The sequence below is a fragment of the Corvus brachyrhynchos genome, unplaced genomic scaffold, assembly GCF_000691975.1.
Source record: "Corvus brachyrhynchos isolate BGI_N302 unplaced genomic scaffold, ASM69197v1 scaffold116, whole genome shotgun sequence".
NCBI lineage: Eukaryota > Metazoa > Chordata > Aves > Passeriformes > Corvidae > Corvus > Corvus brachyrhynchos.
Window position 1 is genome coordinate 7,239,121 of NW_008240221.1, and position 23,545 is coordinate 7,262,665.

The 23,545-nt window shown below is 37.0% G+C and overlaps 1 protein-coding gene across 1 annotated transcript in view; it reads right to left on the reverse strand.

The window, feature by feature from the left end:
* Positions 1-23,545, reverse strand: part of NBAS (neuroblastoma amplified sequence) — a 162,236-nt gene that overhangs the window by 30,625 nt on the left and 108,066 nt on the right. Inside the window, 4 exon segments of the mRNA XM_008641788.2 lie at positions 9,408-9,603; positions 11,880-11,969; positions 18,886-19,088; positions 19,335-19,553. Coding sequence (XP_008640010.1) covers positions 9,408-9,603; positions 11,880-11,969; positions 18,886-19,088; positions 19,335-19,553 — 708 coding nt within the window.

Here is a 23,545-nt window from a genome sequence, read left to right on the forward strand (position 1 = left end):
AGGATTTAGCTCTTGTTTAATGAAAAAAAACAACAGCAAAAACATGATCCAGTTTGTAGCCTGGGCCAGTGCTGCAGATTAAATTCCCTTGCTTGAAAGAAGCTTTTTTGAAGCTATGCTTACGGAGTTAACCCAGTTAATGCAAAGCAACAGCTTTATTAAGAATATCCACATAACCTACACCAAAACCAACAAAAAAAAAAAAAATCCCTCAACCACATTCAAAGTACTGTGTCAGGGAGGTTTAGGTTGGATATTAGGAAAAGGTTTTTCACCCAGAGGGTGGCTGGGCACTGGAACAGACTTCTCAGGGAAATGGTCACAGCACCAGCCTGACAGAGCTCAAGGAGTGTTTGGACAATGCTCTCAGCTACATGGCGTGACTCTTGGTGGGTCCTGTGCCGGGCCAGGAGTTGGTCTCAGTGATCAGGGGCTGCTCTGACCTAGACTGGAAGACACAAACACTGTCTGACAGACCAGAAGGAAGTGTCTGCTATCAAAACTGAGCAATCAATTCAAAATCAATTCAAAATTAAAACTGAAGTCAAGGGTTTTGCATGAACAAACCCAGTGTTCATAGCGCGTGCCTTGTATGCCAGAGGAAGAACTCTGAAGTCAGGCTTTCTTGCACTTTCCTGAGAGCTGGGCTTCACATATTAAAACTATAATTGAATTCTGAGCACATATGCAAGCCTGCTGCATGCAGAAACTAAAGAGATGCACATAATCTCACAGGTAAAATCCTACTCAAACTACAGCCAGTGTACAGGATAAGCAGGTTATGGGATTCAAGTTAAAAAACAAATCATCGAGAAGCCTACCAATGATGAATTAAACTAAGGCTCAGCCACATGTTGTGTTCTTACAGAAATACCCAAGAACTTTTTTCTTCTGAAGTGATTTATATATTAATTTCTTATCTGCTTCATATGCAGCTAAGAAATGTATATAGATTCAATAAACACAAATGTGTTGCCTAATGCATAAAAATGAATAACTCGTGCAGAAAATAAAATCCATTCATTTGTATTCTGCAGGAGATTATGTCCTAATCTGCAAATACATTTCAGCACAGAGAAAACCTCTGAGGACTGTACATAGATATTGGTAGGGAGAACAAGGGAAAATAAGGAAAAAAATGATGCATGAGACAGGATTAATATACATGTTATTGACATTGTATATTGAGTAGGTGTGCATTAATATGTACACATTTGGATTCATGTATGGCTGAAACTAATACTTGTGCAACATGAGGGACTCACAGACATGTTAAGTAATCTTCTGTGTACGCACCAGCTACTAATCACTGTTTCATAATTCAGACTGTATGTATTATAAGAATATTCTAACATGTAGAGCAGAGAACAGCGTTGGAAGATACAGACTAGAAATGACAGGATTTTAATCTTTAAATATTACTTTTAAGCTGTTAAATCAGCGCCAGCCATTTCCCTCCATACCATACACAAGTGTTTTTTTAATTTAGCCTTCTGATCATCACTACCATCAAGCAGCAGTACATCTACCACAAGCTCCCAGTAGTCACCCCTATGTGTAACTGTTGTCTTCATAACCAAAGCCTGCAATTTTTGCTAATAAAGCAAAATTCTTTTAAAAGCTGTTTACATGTAAATGAAACATTGTCAGAATTAGTACTTCCAAAATATCTTCCTGTAGATAGGCAAAACTAGCGAAGTCAAAGATACATTTCTAGAAAGAAAAACTCACAATAAACTAGGATATTATTTTACAGGAACAAGAGGTTGTTGATATCAACTCCAATTTTAAATAATATTTCAATACTACTCTTTCCAGTTAAAAAAAGGAAATGCACATTTTTAATGAAAAATTCCTTCACTGTTTCTCCATATTTATGGCCTAGACCAGGAGCCATTAAAATACCAGGTGAGTGGTTATCATAAAACTATTTAAGCTGTAAAAACTGAAATACATTAGTAGCTCTGTTGCAGCCATAAAAATAATCCGAATAGGGTAGGCAGCATCACACACCTGTCACACCAAATGGCATGACAGAAGCACTGCAGTTGGTGGTTTTCTTTCTGATTTGGTGTAGTTGATGTCCTAGCAGTCACAGTCTTGATAGCTGGGTCCCTGGGCAACAATAGCAGCAATGTGGAAAAACTCACTCCCTCAACCAACACAAAATATCACGAATTACTATAAAGTAAGAACTATTTTATGAATACCTGAGTGAGGTCCCTCAGATGATACAGAATTTATAGACATCTAAATAAGAATTGTCAACTAGCACAATGGTTGATGGAATAAGAAAACTGTTTGGAAAAAAGGATAGCATCTACTGTCACAATTACTAATAAAAAACACGCATTTAAGATACTAACCCAAAAATGCCTAAAGAAAACCAGTTTTACAATCGACTTATATTTTCAAAGGGCTTAGAACAACATTCCTGACTAGAAACTGCTGAAGAAATTGATCTACTAACAGGAAAAACCCAGAAAGTTCAAACAAAAACCTCCAGTTTATGATCAAATAGTAAAGGTAAAAAGTAGAATTTCTCATGGGTTTATGGCTGCTTCCTTCTTTATATAAACTGTTTTGGGGAGACTGCAAGCATTGAACAGACAAAAATGCAGACCAATTATTGTCATGGCTAGTTTACGTCAAAAGAAACCTCCAATAGACTTTAAAAAAAAAAAGTCTAGGGTAAGTAAATGACTACATGATGGCAAATAAAATTTAACAATGGTAAAACTATTGCATTTTAAAATATGCTAAACTAGCCTAATCAAGTCAAAACAGTAACCTGAGCCTCACTGAATGAAATCCAGAGACCTCTGGTTGATGTAGAGATGAAGACAAGAGAGCAATCAAGGTGTTGGGATGCGTAAGCATGGACTGTTAATTTCCACAAGGACAGCACATTCACTTCTCCAGTTACCTTTCTCAGGAGGTGTACTACGTATCACAGTGGGCTCTGAGATAGAGGACAGGATAGTTACAGAGAGAAAACGCTGTAGAGGAGGTGGCATGACTGGAATTGGTTACTTAGAGTAAACAAACAGAATAAGGGAAAAAGTGTAGTAAATAGAGAATTAGATTTTCTGGATTTTAATATCCTACAAAACACAGAACAACATCACGTAACAAATCATATAAAGAGGTTAAATCATATAATCACAGAATGGTTTGAAAGGAACCTTAGAGATCATTAAGTCCCAATCCCCCTGCCATGGGCAGGGATACCTTCCCCTAGGCCAGGCTGCTCAGAGCCCCATCCAACCTGGCCTTGAAACAGTGCCAGGGATGGGGCATCCACAGCTTCTATAGGCAATCTGTTCCAGCGCCTCACCACCCCCACAGCAGAGATTTTTTTTCCTGCTACTTAGATTAAACCTATTCTCTTCCAGTCTGAAGCTATTCCCCCCTGTCCTGTCACTACAGGCTCTTGTAAAGAGACTCTCTCCATCTTTTTGGTAGGCTCCTTTCAGGTACTGGAAGATCAGATTTACGTCACCCCAGAGTTGTAGATACAAAAATGCTGCTAGCAAGGATTTTCTTGCTATTTTCTAAGCCTGTGAGAGACTTTTCTCTCTCACAGAAGAGGTAGCAGAGTTATGTAAACAACCAAACACCTGCAGCCTTGAAAAGTCTTGTTTATAGTACAGTAGAAAATATTTTGACAATGGATGCTTTAGGATTTTAGCCAATCACCCCAAGGGGTGGCTGATCCTTTGTCCAATTAGACTATGAAGAAAAAAGTCCATAAAAGAGTTTGTAAAATAATTAAATAAATCAGTCTTGCTGCACAATTCCTGCCTGCTGGATCTTCTGCTCCTCCCTACGGCTTCGGGACACGGTGATATGCCCTAGGGCCTAGGCCTGGGGTAATACAGAGTCTTCTCTTTTCCAGGCTGAACAATGCCAACTCTCTCAGCCTTTTCTTATAGAGGTGCTCCATCCCTCAGATCACCTTGCTGTCCTCCTCTGGACTGACTCCAGAAGATCCATGTCCTTCCTGTGCTGGGGACCCCAGATCTGGATGCAGCACTGCAGGTGGGGTCTCACCAGAGCAGAGGGACAGAATCCCCTCCCTCCCCTGCTGCCCTTGCTGCTTTGGATGCCGCCCAGGACACATTTGGCTTTCTGGGCTGCAAGGGCACATGGCTGGGTCATGTCCAGGCTCTCACCCACCAGCACCCCCATGTCCTTGTCAGCAGGGCTGCTCTGTATCTGTTCATCCCCCAGCCTGGATTATTACCGGAGGCTGTCCCGGTCCAGGTGCAGCACCAGCACTTGGTCTTGTTGAAGCTCATGAGATTCCCATGGGCCCACTTTTTGAGCTTGTCCAGATCCCTCTGGATGGCATCCCTCCTTCACAAAGTTTCAGCATGTTTTGTGCTCAGTGATGCACGGTGTGTACCAATGCTGAAAATTTAGCAGGAGATACCTAAGGCTTAATCACCGTTTATCCACTGAGTTCTTTGAAATGTACTAATAGAAATCTGATTACATCACTAATGAGCCCTTAATTTTTCTGAAACTGGGATCAAAGCTGAGTACAAACTGTTTCAACCATTCTGCACTTACACCTTCATTACGAAAGACCGATTAGAGAAAGTGAATCATCCCCCATGAATCCACTCCAGAACATTCTTATCTTCCTCTGAAGCAATTGCTACTGGTGACAGAGCGCTGCAGTGCCCAGAGCTCACGTTGAAAACCTGTGTGCACGCAAGCGACACTGCTTTTCTCTCCACTTTGCCTTATCTGCTATACTTGTGTAGTTAATGGAAAATATTTCATTTGCATCTTAAAGTATTTAATTAATCATACACGCTACAATTTATGTTCCCAGAAAAAAAAAAAGTTTCACATGTTTTCATATGGATAAATTGCATCTTCAAGGAATGGAAATTAGTGTTTTAAAATATTAATTAAAACTTAAATTAAATCTCTTAAGCTTAATTTTTATGCATTACCAGCAGAGAAACAATGTCTCTAGAACTATAAGCAACATAATAACAAATTTACTCAGAGTTGATAGGAACATAAATCTTTCTTCTAATTAAGCATTTTTCACAAACAAAAGATGGCTGAGGATGAAACAGATACAGCTCCTTTACTTGTATTGGGCCAGATCAAGCTAAATGCAGGTCATTGTTACGTGATAAATGGTTTCAGCAAAACGACTTCTCATGTTTAAATCTCTGACATGAGAAGAGGCAATGGCAAAAGCTGAAAATCACTGGACACTGACATTCCCATTGAGACCGTTCTTAACAAAGTCATATGAAGAAACACCATGGAAACAGATACACATTTTTCATTAACAGGAGAAAGAGGAACAAAGCAGCAATGGAATCTTGACAGTCACTCCAAGCTCTCAGAAAGTCAGTGCAGACATAACCAAGGTTCCTGAGACACAAGTTTGCATATGGCACACAAGAATTGCCTATATGAAGGAAGGAAAATGTGTTGTGCACATCCCATATACACAATACAAATTAAATCGTCAATTTTTCAAAGCTAAACTTTAGGGAAGAAAATAAATAAGAAAACTGCCTAAAGTTACAATTTTAAATCCTTAATAGACATCCCTTGCAATTTTCAAAACATTTTGCCCTCAGCAGCTCTCTATACCCCAAGATCATGAAAAAAACCATAACATAACAAGATAAGGGGGAAGGCTATATGAGATTACCTTCTCTAAATGACAAAGCTATTTCCATTTAAGTGGCATGCAAGTAGTAATTACATTTTGCATTTGCATAATAATTAAACAATCCTTTCAAGAAAAGGTGTGTCTTATAGAAGCTTCACAATTAATAACTTATCTTAAAGTAAGCCTTGGTTTACTTACAGAAGCTTTGCTAGTGCCACTGTAACCTCCTGGGGCAAACCCTCACTCATTCCTGTAAACTATGCCTTGTAAGTGGTCACTGAGCAGAACAACTATGTACACACACACACACACACACACACACACAACCTGCTAGCTGACACTTCAGGCTTGTTAGATGCTGCTTTGAGTCATTACAGACTATACATATTTATGTACAATTTGAAAATAAATGCATTTCCCAGCTTAGATGAATACAGATAAATTTTGATACCAACATTCTAAACAATGTCTTTCTTCCCCCTCCAGTGTTTTTTAATATATAAAAAGTCAGTATTTTGACCCATATTTTTCATGCACCAGTTAACTAGAAAATTACAGAACCTGAAGAGCTCAGATAAAATTCATCAAGGGGATTAAAACAAGGCATGCCTCCTCCTCCTCCCTAGCATGGGATGCTGTTGGAATGTGAATTAAAGACTCTCAAGCCTTTGAAAAATGAGGACCCCTGAATTTTTAATTTTGTTAACTAATCATGAGAGAACTGGAAATCACTGTGTTTCTGAGTGTTTGATAGGTAGCTGCTTCCATAAAGTACATTTTTAATTTTGTAAGAGCTGGCCTATTTCCCAGCACACTGATTTGTGGGACCACTACTTACAGCACCTAGAGCATAATTAAATATTAAGTCCCTCCTTGATGTATGCAAAATCCGTCTAAGAGGATTAGTAGACACACTGACGGTGGCTTTCACACATTTTCTGGTAATTGAACACTGCAATACCATTAAAATTATCTTTATTCAATAGAAATCCACGTTCATACTTTATAATATCTGCCATCCCTTTTTGTGCCAAGGAATGGTATAGGAAAAGAGGGATCTCCTAAAAGCATGTAAAAAACACCAAGCAAGTAATGATACAACAATCTGGAAGCAAGATAATGAATACATTTTGGACATATTTGCAATTTAAAGCTCATTAAAAACCCCTGAAAACTAACAACCTTTAAACACATTCCTCTAAAATCTAAAAACAGCATTCAATCCACAGCCCTTTCCCTCCCCATTTGTTTGAAATGGGATTTTTTTTTTAAACTATTTTGCTGGATGAGAGAGGATGACCAAATTAATAAAGGTGTAGTGATGCTAGAGAAGGTGACACCTACAGACAAGACAGGCAGACTGACATAGTTTGAAAGATGATATTCCTCCTGTCTACTTCTTCATGCAGGATTACCCAACAAGCTGTGCTACAATACACCCTTCTGTAAAACAGGGTAGCTGTAAAAGGTCTTTGCACCTGAAGCGTGAACTTGCATGAGAAAATTGTGTCTTAACCCTAATGCTCTGCCACAGCTCATACACAAATCTCTCTCTTTGCTTTTAAGCAGCCATGTAAGCACAGACTTCTGCAATGTTCTTGTTCCACTAACGTACCACGAAGGACCGGGAAGTGTACAGTTTTCAATCTGCTATTTTATGATGATATTTTCCATTCTTGTTAATTCACAAAATACGCAAACTTAATATTCAAACAAGGCCATCACTTGCTTTTCTAGTATCAGCTTGTAGACTAGCATTTGACATCAGCTGACTACAAGAGGGAAAAAATCCAAAATAAATAGTCCACATCTAAGACCACTCATTTGTTTTCTTGGATATTTGTGAAGAACCCTGAATTTCAGTGACGGGTATCTAATGGACAAAGCAACACGTCTCTTCCATCTAAATAACACATTAGTTACCTAGCTCAAAATATTCAAAGAAAACAATCACACTGAGCTTGAGCTGACATGAAAATGAGAATAATTTTTAATATATTCCAATAGGACTCTTGTAATTGCACTCTGTAGCAGAAAGTGGGGTGCATAAACCATGATTTTTATGTATGTACATATAAGCACAGCTTTCACTATTGTCAGGCATGAAAGCTATTTCTACACTTAGCTAAATAATAAATAGTATATACAGAGAAATTAGTATTATGGTGTTGTGTACATATTTTCATACAATTATCTCTGAAAGGTTTGAGCTTATCTAGAGCATTATTCAAGCTTTATTACATGTCTTCTTGTACTACTTGCTTACTCATCAGCAAAAGTGTAAAGCACTGAAGTGATCAGCAACACTGTGTTATGAGCAGATGTACCGTTGCTCAGTCAGTACAAACCTCACAAAAAGAAAAGCAGGTTTTCCTGCTTGAAACTAGTTGATTTTAAAAATCCCTTCAGGAAGCAGAAATTAACTGTTTATATGGAGAGGCCTAAACAGGCTGGCAGACTGGGCCAGCAAAATTTGCACAAGGTTTAACAGTTGTGCTGCACCTGGAACAGCACAGGTGGGGACAGCACAGTTGTGGCTGTCTCAGCTCTGCTGATGGGCCTTGGGGGCTCTGGTGGGCAGTGAGCTACACATCAGCCAGCAGCATATGAAATGCATTCAATTAAGTCCTAAAATTTGGTTTTGTAACCAAATGGAGGTGTGTTTCTTTTTGCAAAGTTATATACATTCTGACTTACAAGAAATATGGGAGAATATAAAAGTTTGATAAATATTTTAGATAAAATCACAAGTGTAATGAGTGTCATAAGGTTTCTGTCAAATACAGGTTCTTTTTCTGTCTTCTACAAACATGGCTGAAAGCTATTATCTACCTGTAACTTTTTTCTTAAGACATACTCTAGTTCAATCTTTTAGAATTGGAAATGATTTTGAATTAGAAAGCAGGTCACAGGCAACACAAACACTGACAAAGGATTGAACTGAATAATCCAATCACAGACACCCAAACAGTAGTTGAGGAGTTAAATGCTGGTATTACTGTGAATACAAGAGGAAAAGTAATTTCCAAAGAAACCAAGAGATAAGTACTTTCTTTTCCTTTTAAGATTTTTATTAGGATTGTTCCCTTGGATGAATTTAGCACAGCAAGTCAAAACTGAGATATTGCTTCAGGTTTATATGAATATAAAGTGGGTTTGTGCACAGATTTTTTTGGGAGCTATTAGTAATATTCTACTTTTGTTCTGTAAGGTCTTGGCATGGTGGGAGGCACTTAGAAAATGAACAAAAAGTAACTCTGCTTCTGAACAATTCTACATGCAGCAAGTGCTACTCACATGATTTCAAAATTGCTACACATTCATGAAATAATATTTAAAGGCCCAAGAAAAAAAGTCCGTGGCCAGTAATTATCATTGTAATTGTGAGTAAAATGTGACGCCAAGTGGAAGATAAAAATGGAAGGTAAAATTGACAGAAAAAAAGGGTCAGAAAAGAAAGAAGGTACAAAAACTTCAAAGTCAGTGCTTGACATGGAGGAAAATCATTAGTCTTCAGTCAAGTTCAGTACTATGCACTCCTGATCCTAAAGAAAAATCAGAAAAGTCCCTTACCTTTACAAACTTTGTTTTACGAAGAATCAGAATGTATCAGAAACTTGATTTAAAACAGAAAAGTAGGATTAGTTTCCAGACAACAGGATGCATCACAACCATATTCTGCAGACCAACATTTCGTTATGTAATCCTCTCATTAAAACAGCCTAATGCTATAATTTGCAGCAATCAGTATAAATACCTTTGTTTCAGGCCAGCAAGCTCTAAGAACGGCTTGTGTCCTGAAGTACACCAGCAGCTTGCTATCCTCATCACTGAGATGGAAGGCTTGCTCCAGAATTTGCAATACCCTGATGCGAGGCTTCACTGCTAAAGAATCATCACCACAGAAAGGTCTCAACCACTCCAGGAGGTCATCTGCAGAAACTATTTTCTCCCTGTAATTAAACAACACGGTGTTAAATAGTCTCTGGTAATAATCCTAATGAAAATACTACATGCATTTTCAAAACTTAACAAGCACATTCATTATGTAAGAAATACATAACACCAGGAAATGGAAGATCTGACCTCTGTGAGGCTGCAGGGAAACCGGCCCTTGTAAATCAGGAGCCCAAAGCTGTGTGATGTAAGAACTTTTTCTGAGCTTCAAATAATCATATAATACCATAGGAATCCATCTGTATATTTACATATTTTCCCACAAGCTACTCTGGTACCATACAATGGTGCTCGGTTTCAGCATCTGGAAATCCAAGTCTTTTCATGGTGTCTGGGCCTTACTGATGCCTGTACTACCACACCATCTGACTTTATGGAAAACCAGCTTGAATGCTTGCATATTTAGCATAACATTTTTATCTCTGAATGCTTATTCATACTGTCAGCCTGCATTCTCTTTCTTTCTTTACAAGCCCCTTCTTTCTACTCCACACACACTAAATTATTTTCTCCCAGTTGCAGCTCTAGCCGTATTTTTTTTTGTGTACCATCTCTAGCCAGCTTGATCATTCTCAGTTCTTAGCATGATAATGATTGCAAAATGCCCAAAATCCTTAGAAAGAAAAAAAAAAAAAAAGAGATGTTAAAACCCCTAAGCTTTTGGGTTGGACTTTTAATTATAAAAACTCTTATTAATTATATCATTTGATTCAGAAGGTGTATTAAATCAAATACATTCTAACTGTGTGGAAGCATTCACAGTACACAGATCACCATGAACTGACCAAGCAGTTAACAGCTGGAGACAGAATGATGTGTGATGTCCCTCGGAGGAGGCTATAAACTAACAAGTACCAAATCAGCAAATGCTGTTTTAACGTCCAATAATATTTTAAACTCAAGCTAACTCTTTTCTTAAAAAAAAAAAGAAGCCAAGCAAGTGGCTCCTGGTAGAGTGTGATTTGTAACTAATGTTCCCTTATTTGTCTTAACAAGACAGACGGGAAAGTAATATGAGACAGAAAACACCAATTTAGCCTGTCTTTCAGCTCTGAAATAATAAACACTGACATCTTAGGTTTTCATATTACAAAGATTTCAATTTTACTTAGGCTTTACATTGTCTGAATAATGCTGTTTGCTCAAAATTCCTAAAAAAAAATGCCTTTGCTGAACAGGTGGCATTCAAACTGTAAATTAAAAGTTTGGGAATGAAAAGGACCTGCTGGAATATTTCAAGAGTTTGTAGAGCTTGCACTTGATGCTTATATATGTTTTCCTGAGGAAAATATTCCTGTTTTGTAAATCGAGTAGCTGAGTTTTAAGGTAATAAATAAGTATTTAAAGGAATATGAGTGATCTCTTGCAATCATCATTATTTTCACTCCATCTTATTGTTTCAGCAGTTAAATGCTGATGAAATATACAAATCCAGAAGGTGCACTCCAGAAGGTACATCTCAGAATAAAATAGTATGGACTCATCCATTATACCTTAGAATACTGCAAATTATATTTACTGCAAATTTTTACATCAATCCAGTCTCCATCAGTATCCAACATTCAGCTAATTTAGTGTCATTGGAGAAGCCTCAAAAAATAGTGTCACTGTTTTTGTGTGGCTACCAGAGAGTATTGGATTTTACTGTCATTATTATACATGACTTTCTTTGTACATCTGGGAAAACAAAGCTGATTTTTTTTTGTTTCTTCCTTGTCTTTACTGGGAATGAAATGGAAAATGTCATTGAGATATACAGGCCATTATGTGGTCTGAAATAAGGACATTCCCAAAAGAGGGGAAAAAAATGTGGTGAAGCATCATATAGCGTTTGGGAAATTGTTTCTGCACTATCCCTTACAAATACTGACCAACTTAGATATCTAAATTCAGATACCTGAAAGTGAATAATTATTATTTGAAATTTATCAACTAAACTGAAACAAAAGCAGTGACATATTCCTGGTAGATATACAATCTGCAGAAGTCACAGCTGAAAAACCATTTTCTCAATTCACCATAATACAGAGTTATCCAAATTTTAGGTTCAGTGCTTTCTTCCAAATGACAAGTAAAGGCTTCTGTCAGGGCTCAGATTTTGAACATGAAAAATGATAGCCCGTTCCAGAATAAAGTCTTAGAAAATTAAGTGCAAACCCATTACATATATCCATGAAGAAAAATCATCCATATTCAGTATTGTACCTTCAAAGCTTTCATGAGAAGCATCTTTCAAAGTCTTACCCAAAGAATCCGTACAGGAAGCTCTTACCCTTTTTCAATGCTTGCATGCACTGCAGAAATTATACCTTCTAGGATTCCAAGTGGATCTTTCTCTGTTGGAGATGAGTCACCATTTCTGCTATTAAGGGAAGACGAAGTTACCATTAAAATGGTCCTTAATATTGTATCTCATTTTATGAACCTGTAGGATTTTATTAATTGTTCGATAATTATAAGAATTTTCCATTTTCGTTTCTTAACTAGTACCTTTATTTTTATGTCAGAGTAATGCAAAAAAAAGAGTGGGAAAAAATACTAAAGCACTTAAACGGAATTTGAAAGGAAAAGCATAGTTAAAAGTTTAGTGCTTCTAACACAGATTAGGTGAGCAAAATACTCACATGCAATCTCACTACCTTAAAGATCAATGTGAATTAAAGAGACTTAAAGTTATGAATGAATGTCATCATCTTTTCCCTCTGAATATCTTGCAGTATCTCTGTTGGCTGAAATCAACCTGACTGTAACCTGAGTCAGCAGTATCCTATCTGCGGATTTCACTGGGATCGAGCTGCACACAACAATGGCAACTGTGCGTATGTGGAATAGAAAAATGTCCATCACTCCCATCAGACATTTCAGTTAAAATACAGTTCTCTTCAGCAGGTCAAAAGGTTGTAAAAATGGGGTGAAAAAAGAAACAAACAACCAACCCAAAACCACTCTGGTAGGAAAAGAAGCTTTGCTCATAACTCAATGAAAATGACATTTTCAGCTAAGGTTTGCTATAAAACAGACTCGGTGCTGAGAGAGGGAGAGATTTGCCCTGGTACTCCAACAAAACATACAGTGTCTCCCTACGGAAACCACTGTGGTGGCAGTGATGCCTGGATGAACAGGAAAAACACCAGCTTTGCCTGTCTTAATTTGTCAAGGCTGCATTAAAGAAAGAGAAAAAAAGGCAAATAGTTCCCAAGTTATCTGACTATAGATGATTCAAAAACACGAGAAAAAAAGTGTATTTTCTCTATAGTTCATCACCATATCAAAGCTCTTCTGCTACTAAAAATGTCAGCCTCCTTCTAGATCTGCTCTTAGGAATAACCAACACATGCCCAAACTACTTTGACTGTTCTATCTAAAGCCAAAATACCACACAGCTGACAGAAATGTGCAAAAGTAACCACAATATTCCAAATTTTTTTTTTGTCAGGAGTTAGGGAATATTTACAATTTTGTCATTCATTACATCAGTAAGATAAATGTATTTTCTAAACAATGATTATATCATATGGCATAGAGACCTAAATCTTTATAAACTTTAATGTCTTCCTGCATTCAGAATTTTCATCTTTTCTATTTTTATCTTAATGCGTGGCCAGCACTCCAGTGTACAACACTAGATTTAAAATAAATATGACTCTATTCAGAACAGAAGCAAGATGATTTGTTTCACGATGAAAAGCTAGCATCCTCATTCAGTATTACTATACTGCACTCCTAAGTTTGAAACAGGAGTAGACGGCTCATTAACACTGGTCTTTTTCTCAAAAGATACTGTACATATGACTGACAGAAATGCTGTTCTTAGTACCAATACTACCATATTGCAGCTAAATAACTTTTTTAAGAGTGAAGCTTAAATCTAGATATAATCCTAAGCATCTTCAGAATATTTGGAAACAGTAAAATTATAATTTATAGTACAGAATAGTATATAAATATTCCCAGAGACATGATATGTCTCCAAAAGATAAAATCCCTTTTCACCAAAACACACAAAAAATTCATTCTCAGAAAAAAAAAAAGAAGTGTATTTTCACAGAAAAGGAGACATAACAGAATTGAATGCACTGTTTAGGAAAAAAAAATATACCTTTAGGGCAGATGTGTGGAAACGGTAAAAAGCAAAGCAGTATTCAAATGATCATTTTATGCATCATGGCTAGATGCATTAGGAGATGGTTAAAAATTTCTTTAACAACATAAAAAGCTAAGAAAATTTATTATAGGTCCCTAGAGTGAAGACAGATATAAGGCACTTCATTAATACTCTTTTTATAAGCCATTTTGTTTGTGAATTGTTTACAGGCCAGATTTAAATTTTCCATTTTTTGTGCCCTTTTTTTCAATTAAGTTTGTAATAAAAACACATCTACAAAGGGCATTAACATGGCATATCAAAAGGAAACTAGAATACTTACAAAACTTGCACACTAAGAAGAGAATGAGTATTGAAGCAGAAACAAACAGGGTATTTGCAGCCCTTCAATACTTAAAAGGGGATTATAAGAAAAATGGTGACAGACCAGAGAGTCAGTTCAGACTACATGTAAGGAAGGAACTTTTTTCAATGAAGCTGGTGAGATACTGGCACAAGTTCTCCAGAGAGATGGTGGATGCCCCTTTCCTGGAAACATTCAAGACCAGATTGGATGGGCTCTGAGTGACCTGATCTAGGTGAAGATGCTCCTGCTCATTGTAGGGGGTGTTGCACAAGATAACCTTTAAAGGTCCCTTCCAACCCAAACTATTATATGATTGTGCAGTGTACAGAAATTGAGTTCTTACTGCTCTACTTACACTTACTTATCTTTAGTGGACATGAACAACTACCGTATCAAAGGAGACCGACCAGCAAACCTTGTACTTTGGGTATCCTCATTAGGGATCAGTTCTGGACAGTCCTAACCCTTGCTCTCCAAAAAACCTTCATCTCTCTAATCCAAAATGGAAGTTGATAGCTCCGGTAGCAACCAGGCTCTGAGCTCCTCAAAAAAAACCAAAACAACCTCTGCCCCAAACAAACAAAAAATCCCCAAACCCAAATAAACAAAAAACCCAAACAAACAAACCCAAACCAAACCAAAACTGATCAAAAGAAATGTATCTGCAAAAGTTAACGGGCATTTCTGAAAACAAAAAAAATCACTGTTTCTGACAATACATCTATGAAGACGATTTTCAAAAACAACAGATGTATGAACATTTACAGAAAGTTTCAAGTTTGTCAGACAGACAGGTGACACAGACAGGTGTCACAGACAGGTGTCACAGACAGGTGTCTTTTACTAAGCAGAAGGAAAGGAGAAAAAGATTAATCTAAGCAGTAAGCTACAGTTATCTAGAATAAGGAAGTATTTAAAAAATCTAGAAAGCTTAATACTGCCTTTACTGCCTAATGGTTAGAGAAACTAAAAAGAGATGACACCTCATGAGACAAACAATCCTGTAGAGTTTCCACAGATTGTTGCCCTGTTCTTTTCTTAATAATTAATGATTAAAAATAAGCAGCTACTAACAGAAACAAATACAATTAATGAAGGATTAGCCTCCACACAGATTATATGCTATTTTATGCACATTTTAGACAACAGAACAGGATCCAATGTTCACCTCAGAACTCCTAGGTATGAGCTTGGTGTAATTACACTGATAAAGGCTTATTTTGATTTCAGATCAGAAAAAGTGATGCATATTTAATCACATTCGTCAAACAGAATAAAGTACAAAGAACGCCTGAAAGGAGAATAAATTAACTTCATCTAAATTTTTTAACCTAATTACTGTATTCATTAAAATACTCCAGCTTTATTTTCCTCTGTCTGATTGTGCTTTGTCATATTTAAATATGAGTAAAATAAGGAAATAACATATTGATGGTGTGATCACTCAAAGCTGGGGAAAAAAAGTCTTAATGGCAGACCATCATTTTCATCTAAAATACCACAAAATCATTATAAACAAGCTAAAAAATTACTCTGTATGACCCCTGCTCAAATGAGATGAGGGAATAAAAAATCTGATTTTTTTTTTTCCCTGTTAAGTTAGCTGCTCTTTCTAAGAAAGCTGGGTTTACCTTCTTCAGGAAACACTGGGCATTAAACAAGGAACTCAAAATTCCACCAAACCTTTCCTGCTCACTGCCTGGTGAATACTTCCAAAATTTCATGGAACACTATATCCCTGTGGACACCTAAGAGAAGAACTATAGGAGCAGCAGATGAAGGAGACCATAATGTCTTCAACAGACAAACTCTCTTTCCTGACTGACCAACCGTGGACATGCCTACAGTCATGGACCATGGAATGTTTCCTATCCGTCATGTGAGTGATCTTAGGCAAGGAATTAAATTGAGTCTTAGGGAAGACTAATCAGATGACCATAGTTGCTAAAATATTTTGTTTTGTTTTCCACAAGGTCATGGTTTCTACTGAAGAGGCAACTGATTTTTATTTATAGTAGCTGCTTCTACAGGCAAACAAGGAAGTGCCCAATACATAAGTCATTGAAGTATGCAAATATGCTCTGCTGGAGAGCTTCTACACATACCAATGCAGGAGTTTCTATTTTGAATTTTGTGTGCCAGAACTAGAGACTTACGGGAGACAAAAGTAGTTAAAAGAACTGGAGGACAATACTGCTCTTAAAATTACAATTTTATTTATTTACAAATTTACCAATTACAAAATCCTGATATTAGGCAAATAACTAGGTTATATTTAACAAGAAGTCTGTTTCTGAGAAGGTATCAAAGTTGTTAAGCCTGTTGTATCATACATTGCTGAAAAATGAAGCCAAAAAGTAACTTAAGCTTTCATAAAAATATCACTTTCTAGAAGTTCTTCTGCAAGAATGACTATATATGCTAATAACAAAAGATATTTTACTGTGTTTGAAGGGTGGTTGTAGTTAATGCAACTGAAAGAAAGGATGTGTATTTTCAGTCACAGAAGTGGTGGACTGATGCTTAATTTTCAGGCAGATCACTGACACTACCATAATTTTTCACATCCATACAGGCCTCTTTCACTTGTGTCTGCAATACCTTAATTACACTGCTTGTCACTACAGCTATGAAGAATCCAAGTTCAGTGTTAGTGTTACAGCCTTGCAACTGCTACTCTGAAGGTTAATTGTCAAAGAAGGAATTTTCCAAAACAGTCTCTTTCAAAACTACTGTACAAAATAACCCCACTGTGTAACATATTAAAGTTCCAGAAAACAAACCTAAAAGGTTTTCCCTTGAAATGCTGCATTTATTGAGTAAAAGTCTGCTTTTCCAGGTACACTGGCAAGACTACTTCTTTAATTGCAGAAATGCAAGTATTGAACAAGAAGTTTTCATTTGTGTTACACCTTGAAAGTGAACATCTGAGCATAGGATAGAGATCAATCCAATTCTATTCACAAGCAACAACATGAATACCAGCAGGCTTAAGAGATGCCAAGCAACAACCTTTCTTTTAATTCCTCCCTATATTTAGATTATATTTAGTGCTTTATAATATTACCCCTTTCTGAATTTTATCATAGGGAGGACATTATCTCACGTATTTTCTATTTTATTTTATACTAGATTTTCACTTCATGATCTTTATCATTGTAGTAGGCAAACTTTCCATAGTTCAGAGTGATATGAAATTATCTTTCCCTTCTTCTGTCAGAAAAGCAGCGGAGTGGGAGTGGAATATTTCTACTGACCACATTAGGTCACATCACACACCAAATCATTTTAATTGAAACTTCCAACCCATTTTCTCATCTCTGCCACTACACTTTTCTCTATGAGACAGTCATTTCCCTCTTTCCAGTGAAGTGCTGCATAGGAATTACTGGACATGGTCGCTGTCCCAGAACTTTAAATCAACTTGCAGCCATTCCATTCCAGCCTTGCAATGCATATAAAGAACAAGTAATTCAGTTCACAGAAAAGTGTTGATAAGAAGCAGAAGTAGAAAGGAGAATTTTGATAGGTTTCTCATACTCTGCATGTTAATGAGACTCACTATAGTCAAAATAACTGGACTTCATGATCTTTGTATCCAGATACATCACACTGCTAGTCAGGAACAGCAGGACAGTTATTATCTAAAGCCAAATTATTCTTCTTCAAATGGACGAACCCAGACTAGAAAGACAGTATTACTTATGTTGCTGTGCAAAAGCTCTATCATCATTGAGGACGCTGTGAACACTCTTAAACTGAGTGATAGAAGAAATCAATTTTCTGCCCAAGAGGACTGCAAACAATCTGACAGGCTGCTTTCTTTTCATCTGTGGCACTTCAATCTGCTGTAATATATACATACAAGCTGAAGAAAAAGTAGAGCCATACAAAATTTTCCATGCTAGACTTGTTTTCCAATTCCTGGTGTGTGCATTCAGATCATCCTGCCCATATAATTTTTCTGCATGTAGAACAACAGGATAAATTCTCAAAGTTTTCTCTCTCTAAACTGGTCTTAGAAGTGCTAAGCAGTGTTTAGCAAATATCTAAAGCAGAATACTCTTTCATACTTGTTGCATGTATCTCTGTGAAACAGAAACACTTCAGAAGAGAGTTTTGTATAAATAGTTAAATGAGAAGTATCTGCTCAATTTACAATGGATGATATAAAGTTATCCTCCCCTGCTTCCTCCCGCCGCCTTAAAAATATGAGGGGGAATAAAATATTTCTAATGAACCAAACCAACCAGCACAAAAAACCCCAGCTCTCTGAAATGGCTCAGCAAGTTATTCCAAAGATGGAAATTGTACGACTTCTGGTAAGACACACTGTTGTGGCAGAAGCCATTACTAGGCCTCTGCTCCCCAAATGCCTGCATGAGTTACCATTTCCAATAAACATGCCTTTTTCTGTTTAAGAAGGAAGAATTATGTGCTGTTGTAAATTTTTGTAAAATTTACAAGGGCACACACACATAATGGAACAATACTGTAAACCCAACGCTTGTAACTAAAAAGCACCAGCGAACAGGATAAGCTCTGTCTTATTTTGTTCGAATTGCTCCGGCTTCCCAAACGCAGAAAAATATGACTAAGTATGAAATTATAGGTAAACAGAAGCATAATCAAAGATCTCCTATTACTGCTTAATTTTCTGCAAAATCCAGACATTAAAAGCAAACAAGTACTCACTACAGATAAACAAAACCAACCAACCAACCAAAAACCACAACAAACTAACACACCAAACCAACCAACCAAAAAAAACCCCTTCCAAAAACGCAGAAGAAAGATTTTTGACCTTAATTAAGGAAGCCTGCTTACCTTAATATACATACAATTTTTTTAATAGCACATTGGACAATATCCTGGGGAGAAATGCCTAGATCTCCAACAGCCACTTGTAGCAACTGCTGCACCATGTCCAGGGGCTGACCATCTATACACATGGCTACTGCTTGCTCATGGATTTTTTCTTTCTCCGACCTTGAAAGATCATATAAATAGCCATACTTTTGTAGTGTATCCTGTGAAAACATAATTTTTGGAACACTAATCAGTGTACTTCTTATTTACAGGGCTGTATCAGTCCTCCTTTCTGCTAGGATTTAACATATACTGAGACAAAGAAAAGATTGATGGAACTGAATTTTCAAAACCCAGGTCAACAAAAGCAAAGGTGGAAAATACTAATAAAATATGACAAAAGATTAATGTCTATCATTGCTAGTCATGGTAACACTCAAAGCAAGCACTTGATCAGTAATCATTACCTGTTCGCTGCTTTTCAAGTAAGTGATAAAACTGTGAGTGAGTGTTTCCAAATGAGCAAGAGATTGTTGCAAGTGTTTCAGAGTTTCTTCATAAGCAGCAGACCGGTTTTCAACATCTTTCATGTCATTATCTGAAGGTTTTTTTCTTGATTTCTCAGAAAGATGTTTGACTGCTTTAATAGCCTTCTTAGTCACTTCTATCCTGGCTTCAACTGGCAGCTGAAAAAGATTGTTCAATTATTTATTCACTCATTACCTGTACACTACTGTTTGTATTACAGAAGTGCCAAGAGGTCAGGTGGATCCATTGTTCCACAACACAGCATAAAACTAAATGAAGTATTTAATGGGAAAAAACTTTATTTCTAACTCATCATTTATTTAAGTGATCAGTATTCCATTACTTTCTTCCGCCGTCCTTCCTTTTACAGATCTTTTTACTTGTTCATTTTAAGCCATATGAAACTTCTTTTCCTAACAATATTTATTATTTTGTCAGACTGCCACCTTATAATCTTTTAATTCTTCATTGAGAGACGTCTGAGATACACTACACAAGACTGACTGATAACTCACTTAAGGTTTGTCAAGTTTAGACCACTGTTTAAAATACATCTCTAAGACCATAACCATAAGCAAAAAAAGCAGGAGGATCTAGAATTTTTATATCAATCTATTTAAAGCCCAAGTTATAAAAAATAGTAACTATACAGTATTTTTAAAGACCTGTACAACTATATGTATCTAGGCATTAAACTGAAACAAAGTCTGACTTTCTTGTTTCAGGAAAGACACAGCTTCAGCTGTAAGTCTAAAACAAAATCTGAAGTGTGATTTCAGACATTCATGTATAATTTGTTCCTTCATAACTTCAAGCACAGTTTTAAGGATGCTTGCAATATATTTTCTAATGGGTGGGAGTGTCCTCTGCCTGAACTCTTAAAAGTATCTAGTCCTTTGGGTTAACAATCAGGTGTTTTAGCTACTGGAATACTGAAAAATAACAAACAATTTTAGCTTTCAAGTTGAAATACACAAGAAATAGAAAAAAAAAGCTTGAATCTGTATGACACAGTGAATAGGAAAAAGGATGAATTACCATAAAAGAGAGCAATTAAACTGCTGTAGCATTGTTCATACAAAGTCCAAGAGATGTTTGCATGATGAATTAAACTACCTACTTGTAAAGCCATAAAAAATTTGAAGAGGATTACTTAGTGGAAAGTTTTACAGTTCACATATTTTCCCCCTCTTCCCTAGATAAAAAGTCACAAGTGAAAGATGTAGAATTCACTCTTGGTTTTTTGTGATGTTACTGTGAACCACACTAATGGTCTACTGGGTATTTTTAATAATGAAAGCAAAACGAGTGGACATTATTGTTGGAGCTAAGAAAATTTACCAGTTTTAACACAATAAGGGAATTTTACTATACAGTTTCAAATGCAACACAGTTTCATTCCCACTCTAAGTGATTGAGTTTGTTACTGTGAACAACCATTCCCAACATTGATTCCATTCAATCACTCTAAGTGATTGAGTTTGTTACTGTGAACAAGGTGTCAATATCAGGTTTTACTCTAAGCAAGGAAAAGTTCATAGTCTCCACATCACATTAAAATCTAACAACCACAGCTGGATTTATATATCCATTTCATAAACATGAAAAAAGAAGAAAACAGCTACATATTTCATTTTTCCTCTTCTGGTGTAGATTCTAATGTTCAAAATGCAATTAAGAGAGATACAAGAGGCAAACAATTTAAGTATGCCATCTAACTTACATCCTAGAGAACACTGTCAATATACTGACAGTTTAGAAGTCATGATGCCATAAGCACATGCAGAATAAAGTATTTAGGGGAAAAAAAAAAAGAAAGAAGAAAGAAAACATGTTTTTCCCAAGCCTATTTTAATTTTGCATTCACATTTGCAGAGTGCCAAAATGCAGCACTATGAACATATCATTTCTCTTGTTATTTTATTCCAAACCATAAATAGCTCTCCTCCGTACTTCTAGTCAGCTTCAGTAATGAGATTTGGTATCAGAGACAGTGATAAAAATGTAGCTTAGGGGCTAGTTCACTTTGCATGTGAAGTGAAGTTTTATATTTAAAAAGCTTTTGCGGTTTAAAAAGATCTTTACATCTATAGGCTATAATGTGTAATAAAAAATCTTAAAAATCTCTTTTCACACCAAAGAACATCACATACTATTTCACCTCAACAGATTTTACTCCTCAGGGTAAAAACTCATCTCATAAGCCCGTTCTCCTCAGAGTACGTAAGTATTTCTTCATAAAGCATAGTACAAGTAACATTAACTTGCACGTGAAGATGTTGACCCTGCTACTCTTACTGCCAGTGATTAACATGCAAGTGTGGGATTATGGAAACAGCTCCATTCCTTTTAATGCCACAGGAACCTGGGATCCCAGCAACACTGAAATGCAGAATGGTTGGAATGGACCTCCAAAAGGCATCTGCTTAAACAGAGCCACCTAGAGCCAGTGGCCAAGGACCACGTTCAGGTGGCTCTTGAATATCTCCAGTGTGGGAGGACTCAACAACTCCTCTGTGGAACTTGTGCCAGTGTTCAGTCATCCTTATAATGAAAAATGGGTTTTGATGTTCAGATGAAACAGTTGGGTCCAGTTCCCATACTTGACACCAAATCACAGAATCAGAGAATGGCCTGGGTTGGAGGGGACCTTAGAGATCATCCAGTTACATCCCCCTTGCCATGGAAAGCACCAACTTCCACTAGACCAGGTTGCTAAAAGCCCCATCCAACCTGGCCTTGAAACACTCCCAGGGATGGGGCATCCACAACTTCTCTGGGCAACCATTTCTCCTAATGCCTAATCTAAAATGACTCTCCTCCAGTTTGAAGCCATTCCTCCTTGTCCCGTCAGTACACGCTCTTTTCTCTCTCCATCTTTCTTGTGGGTTCTCTTCAGGTACTGAAAGGCCACAATTAGGTCATCCCAAAGCTTTCTCTTTTCCAGGCTGAACAATCCCAATTCTCTCAGTCTTTGCTCATAGGAGAGGTGCTTCATCCCTCTAATCTTATTCAACTCTTTCTTTGTTACCACTGACCATGACATTGGACGGCACAGGACGCACCTTTGGCCAGCTCAGGTCAGCTGTCCTGGCTGTGTCCCTTGACCAATTTTTGCATACCTGCAGTCTACTCAGGGCTAAGGTGTTGAGATAAATTAAGCCTTGACATTGTACAAGCAGTGCTCAGCAAGTCAAAATTCTGGTGTGGCATCAACACAGTTTCAGTCACAAATCCAAAGCACAGCCCCACTGAGGCTGCTATGATGAAAGTTAACTTCATTCCTACCAGACCCTGTAAAATTCAGCTGGAGAAAGTTTTAATGTATGCAAGGAACCAGTTAAAGAAAATACATTATTAGAGAAGTTTCCTATTATACACTCTTGAAACAGATTTAATTAAAGTAACTATATAAATGGAAGGCACAAGAAAGTACCTTGAATTGATACTAAAAAAAGAAGTACTGTCAATATCCACGAACAAAACAAGGTCAGGCAAGGCAAACCAACAGAACTGGCACACAGTGGAAAGTGATAAAATGAAGCCAAGTAGTTAAAAAAATAACATCTGAATGCAGTCACGCTATGTAAGAACATTTCTTGTACACCTTCAGGTACTGTCATGCTCTTTCTTTTTCCTTAGTGTTTTATACAACATTAAGTCAATCAGCCAGACAAAAGACAGTGAACATATTCTGGTGTAGAGGGATTCCTTATGGAACAAGGGCATATGATACCCCTGGAAAGATTGGACAACCCAGGGTTGCTGAGGAAAGGCCCCTGAACAGGCCCCTGGCTGCAGGCAGGCCTGGAAAGCACCTGGCTGCAGGCAGCCCTGAGAGTCCTTGGCAAGGTATACACTGGCCAGCTCCCCCACTGATTAGAGGCTGTCTAGAGGGACTGGGTGTGAATCTTTGCAAAAGTAGATATAAGTTGGCATAGACTGGGCTTTTTATAAATGTTATTGTTTATTATTATAATATATATTATATATTAAAATATTATATATATATTATATGTTATTATAACATATAAATATGTTATTTTAAACAGCATTTAGTGTCTGAAGTCAAGAAAACAATGCAGGTTAATATTCAGTTGTAACAGGTTCCCATTCCACACCTGTTCAGTACGTGGTCAAAATGTGGACA